This window comes from Pezoporus occidentalis, unplaced genomic scaffold (assembly GCF_034315485.1).
Source record: "Pezoporus occidentalis ecotype Australia unplaced genomic scaffold, CSIRO_AGI_Poc_V1 ctg16, whole genome shotgun sequence".
NCBI classification, from domain to species: domain Eukaryota; kingdom Metazoa; phylum Chordata; class Aves; order Psittaciformes; family Psittacidae; genus Pezoporus; species Pezoporus occidentalis.
Window position 1 is genome coordinate 7849042 of NW_026913425.1, and position 19268 is coordinate 7868309.

At 38.9% G+C, this 19268-nt stretch overlaps 1 protein-coding gene across 4 annotated transcripts in view; it reads right to left on the reverse strand.

Annotated features, from left to right (window-relative positions):
- Positions 1 to 1322: 1322 nt before the first annotated feature.
- Positions 1323 to 19268, reverse strand: part of GLIS3 (GLIS family zinc finger 3) — a 148036-nt gene continuing 130090 nt past the window's right edge. For 3 of the 4 annotated variants that reach the window (XM_062612545.1, XM_062612544.1, XM_062612547.1), the window contains exons 7-10: positions 19019 to 19166; positions 10928 to 11109; positions 4033 to 4215; positions 1323 to 2833 (exon numbers count right to left, since the gene is read on the reverse strand). In XM_062612545.1, the coding sequence (XP_062468529.1) occupies positions 2697 to 2833; positions 4033 to 4215; positions 10928 to 11109; positions 19019 to 19166 (650 nt within the window). In that variant the 3' untranslated portion in view covers positions 1323 to 2696. The remainder of the gene's footprint in view (positions 2834 to 4032; positions 4216 to 10927; positions 11110 to 19018; positions 19167 to 19268) is intronic. The other variant, XM_062612546.1, reaches the window with a different exon arrangement.

A 19268-nucleotide genomic window follows, 5' to 3' on the forward strand; every position in this document is an offset into this window, starting at 1 on the left:
TTAAGAAGTAAACAAAAGGCGTACCTTTTTACAGACTGGTAGCCCACTCTTGTACTTAATTTGACTGTAATCTAGCTCCTTTTTTTAAGATTAAGGCTCACAGAAAGCTGTAAAGCTACACACACACACATATATATATAAATTAAAAAAAGCATGAATGTCTTGCAAAAAATTCTTTTTTAAAATGCAGCTGATGAATCCCCCTTTTTGAATTCTCTATTCCCACTTTTGCTTTGGTCAGGATCTTTCATGATGCATAAACTCCCTCTTGACTGGAGGGAGACTGGAATGTACAAGAATGTACCAGTATGGGAATGTACTTGTTCATTCAGATACAAGTATTTCCAAAGTTTCAAAAGTCAAGGTGGTACAGATCATAAAATCATAGAATATAAGGTTGGAAGGGACCTCAAGGGTCACCTGGCACAACCTTTCTAGGCTGAGCATGACCTCAACTAGACATCCTAGAGTGCAGCCCCTCCAAATCTTAAGTGTTCCAAGTCAGCAGCAGTATTTCAGTTCTGTGCATGGCAACTGACAAATCCTCGACAACCCTGTGGTTAAAAGAACCTTGAAGGTTTTACATATACAAAACAACAAGACACAGTCCTACATATTTGAAATTGTTCAGGCTGCCTAATTACTCCTGCTGAACCAAGTTATGCATGTGCAGTGAACACAGAATGGGCTTTAACATAGTAGAAACTTAAAGCTTTGTTTAAAAGCAAAACTCTGTCAATGCAGTGGACTAGATCATACATTAATGCCATAAGACTGTCTTTTTTTTCCTGTGTGTGTACAGATGTGTAGGGAAGCCTGATGTCATTTAACTGAATGCTAACCACAGATAGTAACAACTAGCACTACTATTGCAAGCTGAAACAAAAGGACTCATTAATGTGCAATTTGAGAAGCAGAATAGGAAGGGAAGAATTTAGTACAGAATTATTTGTATTTAAACAGTATTAATTCTTACTGTACATCACTTATGTGCATGGTTTACCCATATATTCTTTGCTTTTATTGGATGAAAATATCTCCATTAAATATATATGCAGATATACCTGTTTATAATATTATATTTCATGAATATAAACCTCAAAAGGTTGCCAGTGTTTATAAACATCTGGACATAAATCCATCTATGGAACATAATGGCAAATTAAATTACAAATTTGACTCAAACAGCATTCAACTCTCAAAAGCTTCTCAGGATAAAAAAAGTGTTTTACAAACTTTTCTTATAATTCATCTTTCTAGATGACTAATTTCAGAAGCATTGTTATGGTCTAGCCTGTAAGAATGAACTTTGGACTTTTGTCCTTATTAAATCAAGTTATATGAATATTACAATGAACACTACGCAGTAGGAAGTCCACAAAATGGATGGACAGGAATTAACGACCTAAAACCTCAGTCTTGTAAGAGCTGCTCCCAAGGTATATAGGATCACAGTGATGACACATGTCCACTGCAAAATACTATTTTAAACTCATCCCCTTTTACTTTTCACAAAAAGCAACCTCATTAGCTTGCATCCTGGACTAAATTTAAGGACCAGAGCCTGACACTGAATAGGAAAATCAAAACCACCAGACCAGTTCATTTTTACATTTTTAAATAACCAAAAGGATCATAGAAAACTTAAAAGTAGCTCTTCTTCCTGAAAAAGTGTTATGAAAATGAAAAAAGCTAGGGCAACAAAAATTTAATTGAATCAGTACAGATTGCTTTTAAAAAAAATCTGTGGAATTTAAGGGATAATCTTTTCTACAGTCTATTTTAAGCCTTTTTATAGAATACTATAGCATATATAGCAATAAAGCTCTACAATATAATTAAAAATCAACAGAAAGTTAAAGCATACTTTTTCTTATCTAGCAGCTGTGCTAAATATGGACAAAGTCTATGTACCTTCTCATGTAGTGCATTTAACCCTTCTTTTTCACTTCATAAAGCACTGGGTCAGAAGGAATATTGGAAAAATAGCAATGGCCATATTGTATGGGTTAAAATGCAGAGGGAAGAAAAAGACACCTAAACTGAGGTCTGTAAGAAATCCAGTACTAATGATCTTTGGCTCCAAACAGAAGCTGCACCAAAGCCTCAAAAGGTACTGCGAGGATGTATGTCTAATTTCTCTCCCTTTTTGATGCCGGTATGTTTTTAACTTTGGAAGAATCACATGCGAACAGGTTGTGCAAAAATCTGTGTGCCTTTGAAACGTTTGTAGTATGCTCTGGTTTACTTATTTTCCTCTTTAAAAAAAAAAAAAAATTAAAAAAAAGATAAACAGGAATTTTCTAAAGCTGTGCTCTTCAGAAGTCCACCCATTCATCTTGACAGGACTACAGCCAACAAGCAGTTTTCTTATTCCATCTGTGAATTCCCTTTGAGAAATTAAGAGATTAAAAAGAAAAAAGAACAAAAAAAGTAGAGTTGCTGTGCCACAGATGAAAAGAAACAGTTGCTAAGTTTTGGCAAAGCTTGCATTCTTCAAACATTCTCCTTCTCAGCTGACTGCTTGATTGCATGATGAATGCTTGGTGACTGGTTTTTCCTCTCCATTTTGTATGTATATCAACCCATATCCCCATACATACATGGCAGTTTCATGGAGAGAAAAATTTTGTAGAGAAATATCAGAAGAGCAAGGTGAAATGCTAACAAGTTCTTGTAACTAGATTCATATTACTTTAGCCTTCAGTGTAGACAGAAGAAAGCTGGCTAGAACAGTGATCCACTGCATTTACTTGTAGGAAACTGCTATCCTCTGGCATGCTGTGAGCTGAATCACCAAAGATACCTACTGACCCTGCTGGAAAGTCATAAACTGGAAAAAATAAAAAAATAATTAATTAACTGGGATAACTATGCAATAATGGAGAGTGTCCTAATACTTATGCAATGAACTCAAAATGGCTTTAAACCAAATAGACAAACAAAACAAACAAGCGAATACAGGTATGAATTTAATAATTATACAACTTACTACGTACCAAGGGAGGAATTTCAGTTCTGCCAGAATGAAGAATGAAGTACAGCAGATTTAATCTAACACTTGCCCATTGAGGTTCTAAACTTTAGCACCTACTGGGTGCTAAAATTGTGATAATTTTTAAAATAAACTTCATGCATGTTTATTGAATTTTATCATACCCAACATATGACAAAAGGCAATAAAATACTGTGGAACTTACTTGCTGTAAAGTAGAACTTGGCACAGAAATTACTATCTTCTACAAGCAATAGTGGCAAGCACTAGAGTAACTGCAGAAAAACCTCTCATCTTTTGGATTACTTCTTTACATACTGTGAGATGGCTCTTTGAAGTTACATGTGCATTGGCTTTTTAATGCACTAATGAAAGATCACAACATAAGAGGTGTTTCAAAGCACAATAAATTTAAGTGAAATCATCCTGTGTGGAAAGACACTAAAGCACTTGGGCATCAATGGTACTTAGGTCCTGATTAGGCCTACTATACTGTGCTAATCCTCTATACATAGGTAACTTTCATCTTTCCAAACTACCGGCTAAGCTCCTTATGTGCTTTTCAGGTAGGTGGAGATTGTGAAGTGTGCACAGAAAAGTTTTCACCCATGCAGTTCTTGCCATGGAAATGTAAATGAAATTCAAGACTGAGAAAAATCAAACATGAAAAGAATTAGAGGTTTGAATCATCTCAGGTCTCTGTTACAATACTTACAGCAATGAGGAATGGCTGCACAAATATCATACAGGGCTCAATGGGCTTTATTTCAAATACATGACCTAGTGACTGCCCCCCGTAGGTTAGAATCTGAGGAAGCCCTCAACAATATGCTGTCTGCACAGAGGTCAGATGTTACTGTGACCCACTGTGACTGGGTCCCAACGCAAACCACACCACAGAGGTCTGAAAACTATCTCCTCTTTCTAAAGAGTCAAGTCTGTCATGACAGGTCCTAGCTACATATATAGCTCAAGCAGATCTGTTGAAGCCCACAAACAGTACACAACCACCCACAAAATGCCCAGCTGTCATTTACCTGCAATACCAGAGCGCGTTGAAAAAGTCTGATGGAAAGTGTCAAGTTCTGCCTGGTCCACTGATGTGGGAACTAAGCAGTCTTCAAAAGGAGGAACTGTATTGCAAGAAACACTGTCTTGTACATTCTTCTGAGTGTCAGCATAATGTGGAGGGCAGAAAGTCTGAAGCTGCCCATATAACCCTACAACAAGGGGAAGAAAGTTGTCAATAAAAGACCTGGACGGAGACACATGGGATAGCATGTGCAACCATGGCCATAAGAATGATAAAAACCTCAATAGCAGTAGCTCCAGTACTTCAACTATTTTCCACCAAAAAAGCAGCTTTGATATGAAGCTCCTTAAGATTTTCTCCAGCTGTTACTAATTCTGAACACAATCCACTTCATGGACTCCCTGACATTCATGACTTGTGAGAAGCACTGACTGGCTAGGAGCTGAAATTTTTCAGGGAATTTCTCCCTTTACTCTGCAGTTCTACTGTGTGAACTAGTACTCTCCAGACTTCACACTGGGCTGCTGCCTGAAGTATCTAAGAGAATGCTTAATTCAGAATAAAGAAAGACAACTCAAGTAAGGCCTGCATAAAATCTGAGCATCTGTCACTAATGCCAAGACAGATGGCCAATAGTGGGGCATGCATATGAGATCAGAAAGGCTTCCTGCTGATGATCCACGAGGCCTGTTGTTTTTCAGTACATGGTGACAGTCTAACCCACTCTTAAGTAGAAATGAATCCATGTGGAAGAAAATCAAAACCATTGTGTTACATGACATGAAAGATCTCCACCCGGGTTTTTGTTCTTTGTTTTTTGTTCTTTAAGTGATTATTAGAGATGTCTAAGCACTGAGTAAATTCACATTGAGGTTCATAACAAAATATTGTTTACATAACCCAAAACACACTTCTTTATAAAATAGGGACATGTATGTAATCTAAGAGGCAGAGACAGATGTTCTGCAGTAGGTTGGCCTGAAGATTTTTCTCATGGAAGCAAGGTCTTTTCTCCCCTTAAAATTATGACTGGCATGACTTTTTTTTCTGTGCTGAACATATTCTCAGAATACATTATAGAAAACTGGAAAGAAAAATCCCAAACACACCACATTCTTTTACTTATAAAAGCCATCCTTCAGACTCCTGAGCAAAATGTCCAAAGCTTAGACTTAGTAGCTGTTTTTTAATTTACAGAATTTACTATTGTCTTGATGTGTTAGTGTCTTGATGAGGAATATGTTGTGCAACACCCCAACCCAAACAAACCTGCCTACCTCAGATACCTTTACAGCATATGCTTATATATGTGTATACAGTCTATGCTTAGAAATACGTTAGGAACATAAGAAAAAAATTTTCTGGATTGTGGCTAGGAGTTAGGCGTGTTTCCATTAACTTTCCTATGAAAGTGTGCATATGGGACTGTTGTTTGTTGAAGATGTACTGAATGTTTATGTACAGATAATACATTTCATAGATAATAGGGATAAGGAAAGGAGAAGGATGCAGTGAAGAACAGGCTGTATCACTTTTTCATTGAAGTAGGAGGAATAATGCATGATTTAGGAGTTTTATGATCCTTTTTTCCTTTGAGACTACAAAACCACACAATGGTGGCATGCATAAGATGTGCTTGAACTGAAACAGAAAACTCAGTATTTAAAAGCATCAGAATGTGCCAGGACTATGGACAAACATGACAGTCTGAACCTGAACCCAGGAACTCAGAAGAGACCTTATGGGAATGTCTCTGTAACAATGGTGAGGGAAACACAATTTTTCTATTTTATTCAGTAGCATTGCAAGACACTTCCGTGTACACAAAATGAGATAAACGCCTGAATTACACGAAGGTAACAATTGTTTAGATGAGGAAAATAGTTACATGAAAGAACAATGAAACAATTGTCAGTGTAGTGTTGTGTCTGAAAACCTGCATGAAGAGAAAGAGTATCTTGACTTCACATAAAAGAAGGAAATAATAAAAAAAAAATTATAAGAAAAACAGAGAAAGAAGGAATCATAAGCAGAAGCACAGTTCCTCTTCCACAGCAGGCGAATTGTAGAATTTATGCTCACTCTGGAAAGGCCGAACACTCATAGATTTCATTGTCTTTTGCAGAGGCTGTGGGAAATCTGCAGCGCTACCTGTAAGATAATGGTTTCAATAATTTTTTTCTTTTAAAGTTTGACAGCAACAAAACTGAGTCAGTTGCAAAGCATGTTAAGAATCCACAACTGTCAATCCTTAAATGTTCAGTCCTGACATATAAGAATCAACTCCAGCAAAATAAAGCAAAATGAAAGAAAAAACAATAGCCTTTCAAAACTTGACTTAGAATCTGCATTGCTATTGACAGTTTTTGCCTCCTTTAAAAATGCTTTTAAAACTAATAGGACACACTGTGCAAGTTTACTGTTGAGTCAGACTAGCTACCAGAAACAACCATTTCAATCTATAGTGGTCTTAGCCAGCTGGCAAGACCCTTCAAGACACATGCTGAAATGTCTTTTCACATAGCCCTGTGCTCATTCTCTAGTTGTGCCTTTCTCACAGCATCCTGTTCCCAGTGCAGAACAATCTGGCAGTAACTTTGATTACCACTAGCTGAAGTCTGGCAGAAAAACTGCTTACCTTGGGGTTGAGCTATTGCAAGTCACATCCCCTGTGTTTGCTCATTCCCTATGTAAGCTAAAGAATATTGTCTAGCAAAGTCTTACAAGCTTTGATCCAGTGGTACATTAACCTGTATATTGCAGGGAGAACCAGGAAAATGCACAAAGCACTTTCATTAACTGATAAACCCCCCAATATTTTTTTAAGATGGAAGAGAGAAAGGGAAATAATTCAGCTTTTGCATTTGTTTTTTCATGATTCAGGGTCACAAATATCCATCTTATAAAATACAGAGCCATAAACAGGAAGGAGCAGAACAGTGCATATATTGTTCTCTACTCCTCAGTTATTTAGCACTTTGTCCATGTCTGCAGTGCATCAGGTCACAATGTAGAGGTCTTTGAGTGGAGCCCAAATATGATACAGCAAAATGTCCTAATTTGGTATCAGAAGCTATTCTCTTTATTCATGTGTTGCCATGCCCAAGATAATCAACACTATTGCTGACGTTAGGATAACATGAAAACGTGTAATTCAGGCCCTATACCCAAACTGTAGTTGGCCCCTTTGTCTGTTAGAGAGCTACATGTAGCTTCAGTTTTCTGTGTTTTCATGCAGTACTGGAAAAATAAAAAAGGCAAACAGTTTGGCTAATGAAGTTCCAGCAACTGAACAGTCCTCAGGACTGCAACCTGGACTGTGTCATTTGCTCTCTTGTTCAGCTATTTAAAGCACCCACATGCACAAGATTATGTCAATTGTGTTTCTTGGAGTCAGTGCACTACAGCCAAGATCCATGATGTCAAGATATAGAATAAATAGTTTAAACAGTTATTTTTCTGTCATGATAGAATTATTTCCTGAGGAAAGTGAAATATTTTTAAATACGATAAAATAGGTGTATACTGTAAGAATCTCTTCTAAAAGCAAAAAGCTCTTGTTCTTTATCACTTACAAAGCTTTGTCCTGAGGGAAGCTAAGCATCAGAAAATCCCAGGTACATAGCCATCTCAAATTCCCAGCTGAAATTGTGGTCTACATAAGTTTGTGGTAAGGTCCTGATTCCATTGAACTGATGTGGACAAAGAGTTCATTACAGATATGTAATGAATGATTGCCACAGTTATAATTTCCATAAGGTAGGAAGTTTGTGATGAACATCTATTTCCTTCCCAATCAGTTCTCTGCCTGGCACCACAAAGAAAGCATATTTTCTCATGAGAATAATTGTAAATGCTATTAAGAAACATACATCATGGGTGAGTAGTCTTTACTCCTATGGTATGTCAAATTTCCAGCTGTCTGGCTTGAACTACTTCAAAATAGTGTTCCTCTGCAGTGCATTTCTACAGTGTCCAATAGGTTAATTTCACAATCAGATAATAATTTGATACCATCTGAGTGTGAAGAACAGAAGAAAAAGTAAGTCGTAGATATGAGTCACAAATCGTACTGCAAGACTGGTTTGCAAAGGTGAAAAACTGATAAAATTTTGTTTATTTAAATCTGGTTATTTGCAATTAAAAGATAGCTGTTACTAGTAGAGCTGCCTGTATAGATACACTAGTATAGCTAACTCATATCAGCTAACATTTTTTTTCAAACGGTAACTTTTTTCTTTTCCTGAAAATTTTACATGACGTTTTTATTTCTTCCATTACTCAGTCATCACTGGTCATCAGCTTACCACACAGAAACATACACCATGAGTTACAGGCATGATTTTAAAGGATGGTCAGACTCCTAGTGCAAAAATGTTTGTAGTATCAGAAGCATCCAAAATCAATCTAGCTGTGTCCATGCCCAAAGGAGCTTTACCTTTACTCTGTACTATAAACACAAGAAGCTTGACCACTGTGGAGGATTTTTCTATTGCTCTTCTTTTCTTTTCTACCTAACACATCTATTCTGACTTGTCTCAAAGAAATCCCTTATTTTCACAGTTGCCTGCATGCTGCAGATGCCTCTGTCTTCAGGTACCTGTGCTGAGATCCCTGTAGTTATTCTAGGCTGAAAAGAGTGACCAGTACAATACAAGTCCTGGGCCAGTTGTTTCAGATTTCCAGGACCTGAACTGACTTCTAGTCTGCTTGTAAATACATAGTACAATGGCATATACAATAGCATCAAGCTGGGAAGTCATCACTCCAGTTTCTAGTTTCAGATTTACTGCTTATGGTAATCCAATGAAATATACTAAGTCTACTGAAAGGAAAAGAAAAGCTTTATTTCTGCAGCTCAGCGAGTTCTGAATATTCCACACAGCAAAGGAAAATGTGAATTTCACAAGAGGAAGAAAAGGGAATATTTAATCTATTACATAATATTAACCAAAGCAACAAAAAACCCTCTCTGACATTACTGTGTAGCTGATGCTGAAAGTCACTCAGAACAAATACTGAAATTTGAACTGTAGACAGTGCTCTTCCAAGAAGAAGCAGCTTCACAATGCAAGTAGCTATTAGATACAAAAGGCTTGTCAGTCTTGTATCTCCATAATTTATCTCCAAAGGATAGTGCTCTGAGATCACCATGAGCTTTTAAGATGCTTAGGTTTTCAGGAAAGCAGTCTGTTGAGAACTTGCTGTCTTCAAATAGCTTTTGGGCAATGAAACTCTTTCTTCCTTAGTACAGCCAATTTAAATGGAGTTTACAAGCTTACATATTGAGACAAAAATGTCACCATTGTTTGGTAGCAGACTGAGCTGAAGTGGCTACAGCTACAGCACTTTAAATCTTGAAAAGGCAAGCTATGAACTGCAGGAGACAGAAACTCACAGAGCTTCCCACAGACACTCTTTATATACCAAATAGTTTAGACTGGTGAGATAAATTTATGGTGTTTTTTCTACATTATACTGATGTGACCAAGGAAGATGTCAACCTTTGTATTGCTGGGAAAATTTGACCATGAACTCTTGAAATATTTCCTTTTGTGAGCGATAGTTTAGCTAAGCCTTTCAGGCATGCAGGACCAACAAAGCTTTCAGTGTAGCACATAGGAATGAGACAACTATGCTTAAGTTGGGAGGAGTACATTCTGACAAAATACCTCTTAGAGTGACAATAGGTTACTTAATCTTTGAAAGAACATTCAATATCCAGATGTGGCTTTTGTATTGCAATGTATTATATCTTTTATAAAATAGAATCTATAGAATCATAGAATAGTTAGGGTTGGAAAGGACCTTAAGAATTCAGCCCACATTGTCTTCCTACCATTTTTAAACACAGAGATCTTTACATCTGCAACTTTCAGTTGCTAACTGTATGCATACAATTTCTGTCACCGATGTCTATTTTCAACATAGGTTTTCCTAGGAGATGGAGGCAAACACAGAGAAGCTAACAAGGGACTAAGGTATAGGTTTAAGATCCAAGCCCTTGAGGTTATCCATTTTTTTGATCCACTCAGAAGATTGTATTAAGCTCTACCTTAAATTTAGATGTGGCGTGGGGCTTCAGTCCATATGTGACATTTGCCCAGGTCTCTGCTGGTCTTATAATGGTGTTAATGACATGTCTTCCGTCCTTTTAAATCCTGTTTGGACTGCAGGGAGGGGAGGTGGGCACACAGTAACATTGCTCTGGCTTGCTCTGATGAGATGATGCCCCAAGCAGATACGGAGCTAGATTCCCCAGCCAGTGAAAGTCCTGTGTGGAGCAGCAACTAACCTGAGGTGATCTGTGAGCTTCTGGGAAGCAGGATTCCTCAGAAACTGTTCAACTTCAGAGCAACTGGTTGTGATCCCAGTTTCTACAATGCTTTCCCCATGACCATGAAAGGAAGAAGGTGGTAAAGCCATCTATGCACTCAAACATAACTTTTGTTCCAGGTAGAAAGACAGACCTTAATGTCTGGATGTGTTTCTGGAAGATGAGTTCTTGGCAAATATTCAGCAAAAAAAAAAAAAGGGAATTGAGTAAAATGTATTGTACTGTGGAAGTAGGAAGGCTAACCTGATCCCTTCCTAGCAGCATATGATAGGAATTTATTGTTTCTGCTCTGGCATGTCTCCACATACGTCATATGACAACAACAACAGTTCTGAAAATATATCTGAAGAGAAACCCGTAACTCTCTATTAGATAAATGGCAATTATCTAAGCCAAGAATTTTAAGGCAGTATAAAGACAGGTTCCTGAAGGCTACTTCCTAGAGTTTTTCAAGAAGCAAGGCGCCTTAAAAATACCTTCACCATCCCTTGAAGAGGTTACTTTGAAGCTTCAAAACAGTGACAAACAACTAACATGAGTGATGAGGATTCTTCTTTCTTACCTTGGTTGTGGAGGCTATTTCGTTGAAAAGAAGGGTTTGTTGCTGACTGGTATGTCTTTAGAGACATTCCTGCAGGCTGTGGAAGGTGGGGAGGTTGTGGCGTCTGTCTCTGCATCATGTGGTGTGGAACTGAAATTCCCTGGGTGCTGATGTGGTGAGGAGAAGGAGCTGGTGCAACAAACCTAGGAGTTCAGAATCACAGAACTGTAAAATACCCAATAGGTAAGAGCTAAAGAATGTTCCTACTTTACTTACACCACTATAATGTTTAGCAGTTTGCACAGAGAGACTTCCAAAAGAACAGGGTGAAGCCCAGATACAGATAAGACACATTTTCAAATTTGACAACTGGGAAGATAAAAGGCTGAATTGCATCCTTATCAGGCAAAATTTTTATCTTCTGTGGGTGGGTTTAAGTCTTAATAGGAGGAGATACCTCACAGGGAACCTGATTTTTGAGGCATTGCCCACTGTCTCATTGTAAGGAATTATGTCAACTGTATCTGTCAATCAATAGCTGTCCTTCCACTCTGTAAGTGAGGGGTCAGTTCTGGTAATTGGACACTAATGAGTTAGATAATAGTTTCAGGCCTAGGTTCAGGTTTCAAGTTCTATAATTTTTTGTATGCTACAGAGTGCTGTTTGAAAATAAACAATCTGAAGTCAACATAATCTAAATAAAGGCCGGTGTTAAATTCATTCCAGTGGGGAACAGTCTGACCACATCAAATGTTGATCTGACCTCAAAGTATAAGCTTACAAGCCTGGCAGAAGAGGAGAACCATTCAGACCAAACCTGGTGGTGCAGCTGCCACAGAGGTTCATCACATCAGTGGTGTGTTTTGCACAGCTCTGTCTGTACTGGCAGTACAAGGTTACACACTACTTTGAGAATTTCACAGACTTTGTAAGTTTAAGATTTCTCTACACTTCCTTAAAATTGCATACTACAAAGCACATTACAAACAAGTGCAACAGTAATTTTTGCAGATGAGACTATAAGAGTCCTGGTCTATGCCTCAGTGACCAAACTACACACTGGACTGATGAGATCTGATCAGGGAACAAAAGCTCATCCCGGGCTCAGGAATGGCTGAAGGTCACTTTCTCATCCATAGCAGGAGATTCAGGAAGGCTGACAAAATAAAGCCAGGGTATTTCTGCAAAGACCATGAGCGAAAACTGATGTGGTATTCCTGTCACAAACCTGTCACTTTCCCCAGTCCTGAAGGCAAGCTGGAAGCCTGTGCTGAACAAGAGTACCTACCTACCCTTCTCTGTGGTGGGTGTGCTCAGTAGCTGCTGGTAGGAGGGATCAGTGCTTACGGTTAACACTGGCAGGATGCTAAAACTGATCCCTGTTGTTCTGAGGCTGGAACCTCAATTCACTGGATTACTTTCTTTTTAACCCAGTAATAAAGAATGTTTTTCCTGCAGAACTCTAAGAAAATTAATCTTAATGCAAACACAACAGAAGGTGCAACTGTGGTAGTCGTGCTGCAGAACACCTCTGGACTGGGTCATATACATGCTGTAGCTGCACCTCAGGACACATGAGATCTTTTCTGCTGCAGCTCAGAATCAGTATCTGCCACACATGATCAGAATCACCACCCTCGACTTGCTGTGATTATCTGTGTGATTATGAATTAATTTGAAACCTATTCACTATGTTTCTGGAAGATCCATAATTTACATTTGGAGTACAGCCAAGTTTCAAAATGAACTTTGAATTGTTTACTGCCTCTTCAGTATTCTTTGAGAATTGCATTCTTAGGCATATCAGATAGGATTTGAATGGTCTTTGTGCTGTTTAATATTAACTTCATAAACACATATATTATTGAAGGAAATAAAGGTGTCACTACTGAGACACTGAGTCTTTAATATGTCAAATATGCCATTGTTCCAGATAACTGATATCGCGTAGACTTAAAGACATAGTAGGGAGGAATAGGATGAAGTATGTGTATGTTTCATAATAATATAGAGAATATGAAAAAAATACTGCATAAATAGGTAGTTATATTGTGATAAGAATATCAGAGGTTTTTAAAGACATGCTGCAACTACCTGAGTAGGGACTGGAGTTAGTTTTTTGTACAGCATTCCTGTGGAAAGACTGTTACTGGCTGCCAGAGATTAAAAGCAATACACAGGTGCTTTTTATGACTGCTATTACTTAAAAAATCACAGGATATCATCCTCTGTGTTTTCAAAAGTCATTTGTGAAAATTAATTTCTGAAAAATGGTTTTAGCCAGCAGCCAGTAACAGAGAAAAATCCCTTTCAAAACTCAAATAAGCAAAGTTTTACATCTCATAGAATCACAGAATGGTTTGGGTTGGAATCATCATCTTGTAAATCATCATCTTGTAAAATGTCCCTCTATAGATTTCCTGTAGGCCCCTTTAGGTAGTGGAAGGCTGCTATCAGATCTCCTGAAGCCTTCTCCAGGCTGAACAAGCCAGATTCTCTCATCCTGTTGCCATGGGAGAGGAGCCTGAGCCCTCTGGTCATCTTCATGGCCTCCTCTGGACTCACTTAAGCAGGTCCACATCTTCCTTGTGTTGGAGGCCTCAGGGCTGGATGCAGCGCTGCAGGTGGAGTCTCATGAGGGCAGAGTAGAAGGGCAGGATCACCTCTTGACCTGCTCAGGTCATGCTCCTTTTGATGCAGCCCAGCACATGATTGGCTTTTTGGGTTGCAAAATTTCACATTTGGTTTAACATCCAAAAAATCCTTCCAAAAATAACAACGCACTATTTTGTGTAGCCAGACAGGACTCTTTTATAGTAGACTTTAGTGGTCTTTGTAGTGATTTATGAATCACTCACTTCACGAATAGCTGATTTACTTGTATGGGTGACTAAAGTAGTCTACTTTTACTTCCCTTCTGCCTACAAAAAGAGAAACTTAATCTGGTCACAGTCAAGATTTGTCCCTGAAAAAAATTGCAGTGTGTTACTGGAGAAACTGTAAATTTACTTTTTTTCCTGAAACAATCAGGACCAGTTTGTAACTGCCCAGAAGTCATGAATTCTTCCATTTTGGTAAAAATAACAAAACCCTAAACTTTTTACCGACTTGTGATACAACATGCTTCTCTCCAATGATTATTATGTTGCAAGTTATCTTATTTTTTAAAAAAAAGAAGCAAATCTTAACAAAAGTATTCCGGCCAGCACAAAACGAAATCTTCATTCATCATTTTGTTCAGCCACCAAATTTATGCTTGTCAAGCTCTGGCTCACACCCTGCACAGCCATGATCCCACAGCAGGTTTCTATCTCCATGGTGTCTCAGTAGAGTAGATTGCATGTGCCAGAAGACTTTAATTTTATATCCGTCTTTTCAGTCATCAATAAGCACCTAAAATCCTTTTTATGCTCAATCTTTAGGAACACAGGAACTGCTTTTTCAGATAAAACCAGTGAATCAGATAGCCCAAAGAAGGGATGGTAGGAAGAAAGAACCGCCCCTCTGACCAGGATCATGAGCTCCTTCGTGAGAATAAGAAAGGAGAATTTAAGTGGAATTTAAAGTGGAATTTAAGGAAGCCAGGTGCAAGTGGCCACCTCAATATACAGATTCCCTGAAGACAGAGATACATAACTTTAAAATCTCTCTCAGCATTTTTTGTGGCTGTGTTGAATTAGAGAACTGAACTTCTTACAAATTCAAAGGAAAGGAAAAAAGTGCCTTTGGAAAAAAGTGTAGAAACAGGCTAGAGAAAAACTGGTTTTGAAAGGAGGTTGTTGCGAGGTGGGGGTTGGTCTCTTTTTACAAGTAAACAAGAGATAAGACAAGAGGAAATGCCTTGAGTTTTGCCAGAAGAGGTTTAGATTACATATTAGGAAAAATTCCTTCATCAAAGGATTGCCAACCACTGGAACAGGCTGCCCAGGGAGGAGTTCACCCACCACCCCTGGAGGTATTTAAAAGATGTGTGGATGTGACACTTAGGGATGTGGTTTAGTGGTGGACTTCGCAGTGTTAGGTTTATGATTTGACTCAATGATCTTAAAAGTGTTTCCCAACTTAAATGATTATATGATTCTATGGGTTGGGTTCAGGGTTAGACATGCTGCCACTCCACTTTTAAGGGTTTGTCATTTATACGTACACCACTTTTACCCTTCAGCTGGACACTGAGCCATCGACCGCAATTCTCTGCGTGCAGCCATCCAGCCAATTCTTTATCCACCAGGTGGTCCATCCATCAAGTCTCTCCAGAGAATATAACCACATAAATAAGCAAAAAGAAGCACTGTTGCAGAACTTTTAGTTCTGCAGTAATGCTCAACTGAACAGTTCAGCCCTATATCCTTCTTTCCACCTTTACACAACCTCTAGAACTTCCTGTGAAGCTGGGATGTCTCCTGCTTCAGGGACATGCTACTAGCTGTGACTCACAGGAGGGTAAAAAAACATCTGGAACACCAAGTCCAAATGAAGAATTCTTTTCTGGTCTCACACCAGTTAACAGACTACTTCTTGCACAAAAGCAAGCCTTAGAAAGCAAAATGTATATATTGGGGGATTCAATAAATAATAACAAAAATTAAAAAAAAAAAATTAAACACTTGACACCATCAATTATGGGGCACTGAGCTGTACATGTTACCTAAGCCAGATAAACACAATTTAGATTTTTTAATCTGGGTTTTAATTAAATTGTTTTTCCACCTTCCTCGAATGCCCCTTTATTACAAAAATATGTAAAAAGGAAGCCAAGTACATATTCTTTTTTATACATATACTTCTGGGTACTATTACCATTTGGTACTTTCATTTAATAGTTGTAGTGTTTCATATTAGGGGAGCACTGAAAGTTAGCATGAAAGTGTTGGAACACACAAAATGAAAATACGCATTTTTATTACATGTTGTCTCATTTGATAAATGAAGTTGCTTCTTGGATCTAAACTCTATACCCGACTTGCAGTCTGTGCACAGTGAGTTTCGTACACAGAACGAAAACAGTGTAAGATGTATCCCATGTTTGGTTCAATTTTTTCACATTAATAAGGCTTAACTAAGTCCATGCTCTCTCTTCCATCACCTAGGTGGAAAAAGATGTGAAAGAAGCTCTCTAATTGTTTGTCTGCCTCACGGTACCTGGAGATGTTTATTTCCTTTGGCTCCTGTCACTCAGAAACCTGAGTCTCCTGTCCAAAATGGAAGGATTATATAACTGGCCTCCAGACGTGCCAAAGCAGCCAAAAGCTTGGCTCAGCTTCAGCCCAGTAAACGCAGGCTATCACAGAGGCGAGTGACGGTCAGCCAGACCTAGCTCTGGAATTACCCTAGACACATACAGTGCATCATGAACCCCACAGCATGAGCAGAGGGGGAACAAATTCCCAGCTTGCACCCCTAAATCCTGCAGCCTTCTCAATTGAGATAAACAGGGTGATTCACACCTTTCGAAGACTTGTATTACAAAGTGCTGGCTTGCTCAGTTCGCATTTTCACACCTATCAGACCATCACGAGGTGGTGTAAATGACAGTGTATTCACAGGGCCTCTAGGTGACTGGACTGTATCAGACTCAAGATGCAGATTCTGCAATAGTTTATTTTTTAAACATTTCCCTTAATCTGTACTGTATGCTCTGTAATCCAGCCAAGGCTGTTGTAATACTTTTTTTCTTTTCTGAATTTAAATTACCATTTGTCACACTACCTAAATGAAGATACTGCACCTTTGTTTCCAGTCCAAAGTAGCTCCACATATGGGAATTAGCACTTAAAGCCTTTTTAGGGTGAGTGCATACTGTTAATTTACGAGAAAGGAGTGTATTACACTAGGTTTTTATTGTTCTTCTGTAGAGGGTTGTAGTATCCTGTGGTCTGTAACACACTCAAGGACTTAATGAGTTGAGTTGTACTCTAAACATGCCTATTCTGGTCCTACACCATCCTCAGAAATGGGCTAATGAGAAGACTGCTGTCTTTCATCTTGAAATTTACACCTGTAACTACTCTTGATCTGTCCCTGCCTGTGAACTCATGCTCTGGCAATTGCTGGGTATGGACGTTGGACAGTTCATGCACTGCAGAGAAACCTTTATTGAGAAGTAAAGCCTCTGGGTCAGGAAAGAGGTCACACGCAGCCCCAGAGTTTACACAGAGGGCCAGATCCCTGGAAGAGGAAAAAGTTCAGGACAGTGTGGCCAGGAGTGGAGAGGAAGGACTGAACCACTGGATGAGCTACAATGATCATGAAATGGCAAGTTTCATCTCAGACTGGTGTACAAAAAGCTCAACAACTTCCAATGGCTCAATGACTGGCTGAATTCACATGTGCAGTCTGAAACCAATTTCACCTTTTGTCAATTCTCTGAGCCACCATGCTCTTCCATCTTCCTGATACAAGGCAGAGTGAGTGCTGCTTTTCTCCAAAGAAATTATGCTCTTTTATCAGTAATTGAAATCTAGTGAATGTTCCTTTGAGGTTTATAATTGGACACTTTGTGCTGTCCAAATTACTGGCATTTCTGTCACTCAAGGAAATTAAATACTCTGAATTACAGTAATGAAATACAGCAATTTATCCTTTAGAGCACTGAAAAATGGGGAGATTGGGAGATTATCAAAATAATGTTTAAGTATCCTTATACGTATAGTAAGAATTCAGTATTTTGTGTAATGATGTATTTTCCTGACCTATCCACTGAAAAACTATTTGCTTAGGTTTCTTCAGTTTTGCAATCTGGTAGATTTCTGGTTCAATGAACTAAGTGGAAATTTACAATACCATGCACTATATAAATAATTTGAAAGATTGCTGAAAATAATTTAGGGAATGTCAAACTTAAAAATTAAACCACTTCCAAGCAATCTGCTTTCACATCACTGAAATACCTACAATCATGGAAACAGCAAAGGTCAAAGGGTTGCTATGTACCCAGCATAAAATAAATCCTGACTATAAATGAAGCTCTCAAACCCAGTGAATTAAAAATGCTTTCTCGTCTGTTGGTCTTAATAAGATGCCAAGGAAAAAGGGGCCAAGTGCCTGCAGAAATACTTAGCATTGAGAGAGTATTGACAGAGTATGACTCTCCTACTGCAAGAAAACAGAAATATGAATCTCAGGGCCTCCATTCTGTAAGGTATGGCTAGGCTCCTCTGGAATTTAACATCCCACCTAGTATGACTTGCCACACTAAGGCCACTGGTGGAGATCAAGAGGGGATTTGTGGAAGTCCCTGAAGAAGAGATGGATGGTGATTCGGAGAAAACTCCAGGAACAGACTCGCCAACAAAGTTTCAAGTTGACAAGCAGGTATTCTTTATTGCAGCACCGGGAGACAAGAGGGATAGCTCCTCCTAACGTGTGTCCCAGTATTGCTACGCAGGCCATCCTTATAAGGTCACGGCATATTACATCATTTTCCAGCAAGTTTTTGGCATGCATAGAAAAATGTGATGGTGGTCTTTAAGGGTCGTTTACTTTTCCCAGCAATCTTCATAACCAGCTTAATTAACATTACAGACATAGCAATCATCCTGTCCTTCTACTTATCAGTTAGTTTAACCACTCCCATCCTGGACATCAGCTAGTCCCAGATACTCCCCAGTAGATGTTTACACCAGTTTAATGGGTTTATTAACACCACAAACATAGCAATCATCCTGTCCTTCTACTTACCAGTTAGTTTAACTGTGCCCATCCTGGACATCTGCTAGTCCCAGATACTCCCCGTTTCCAGGTCCTGTCCTTCTATTCTGCTTTTCTTACACCTTTGTCAACACCTATGTCAACACCTTCTTACACCTATGTCAACTACCTTCAAGCACAGCAGTTATTTTCCGTTACAAAGCCATCAAACTTAACATTACTTAGAACTGATCACATTTTGTGCTTTTGTGCCTCCTTGTCTCAATGGAAAGCTCAGGCTGGGATAATAGAATCCCTTTTACCTCTCCTGCCCGTGGTAAACCCATTACCAGAGCAATCGTTACCTGACAGATGCGACCAGTGACTTTTTTCACACCAACAATTCAGTTTCCACCTATCTTGGCAGCTCTGAAGGCAGTCCCACCCCAGACTTAGCATGGGAAAAGTAGGGGCTGGTCTTACCTCTCTGAGTCCACAGCTGAGAGCAGAGGATGGACAGCAGTACCCTGTACATTATGTCCTGGGGAAACGTGGCTGCTGGTGTGGGACAAGGACAGTGCCCCAGATGCTGGTGCACTTCCACTTGTCTGTGTGCTGGGAAACATGGCTGCTGAAAGCAAAAGGAGAGAAATAACCCTCATCAGGCAGGTGACAGCATTGATAATGGACCAAATATTAATGGGTAACACCTCCCCCTAAAGCTGTAGTGCCA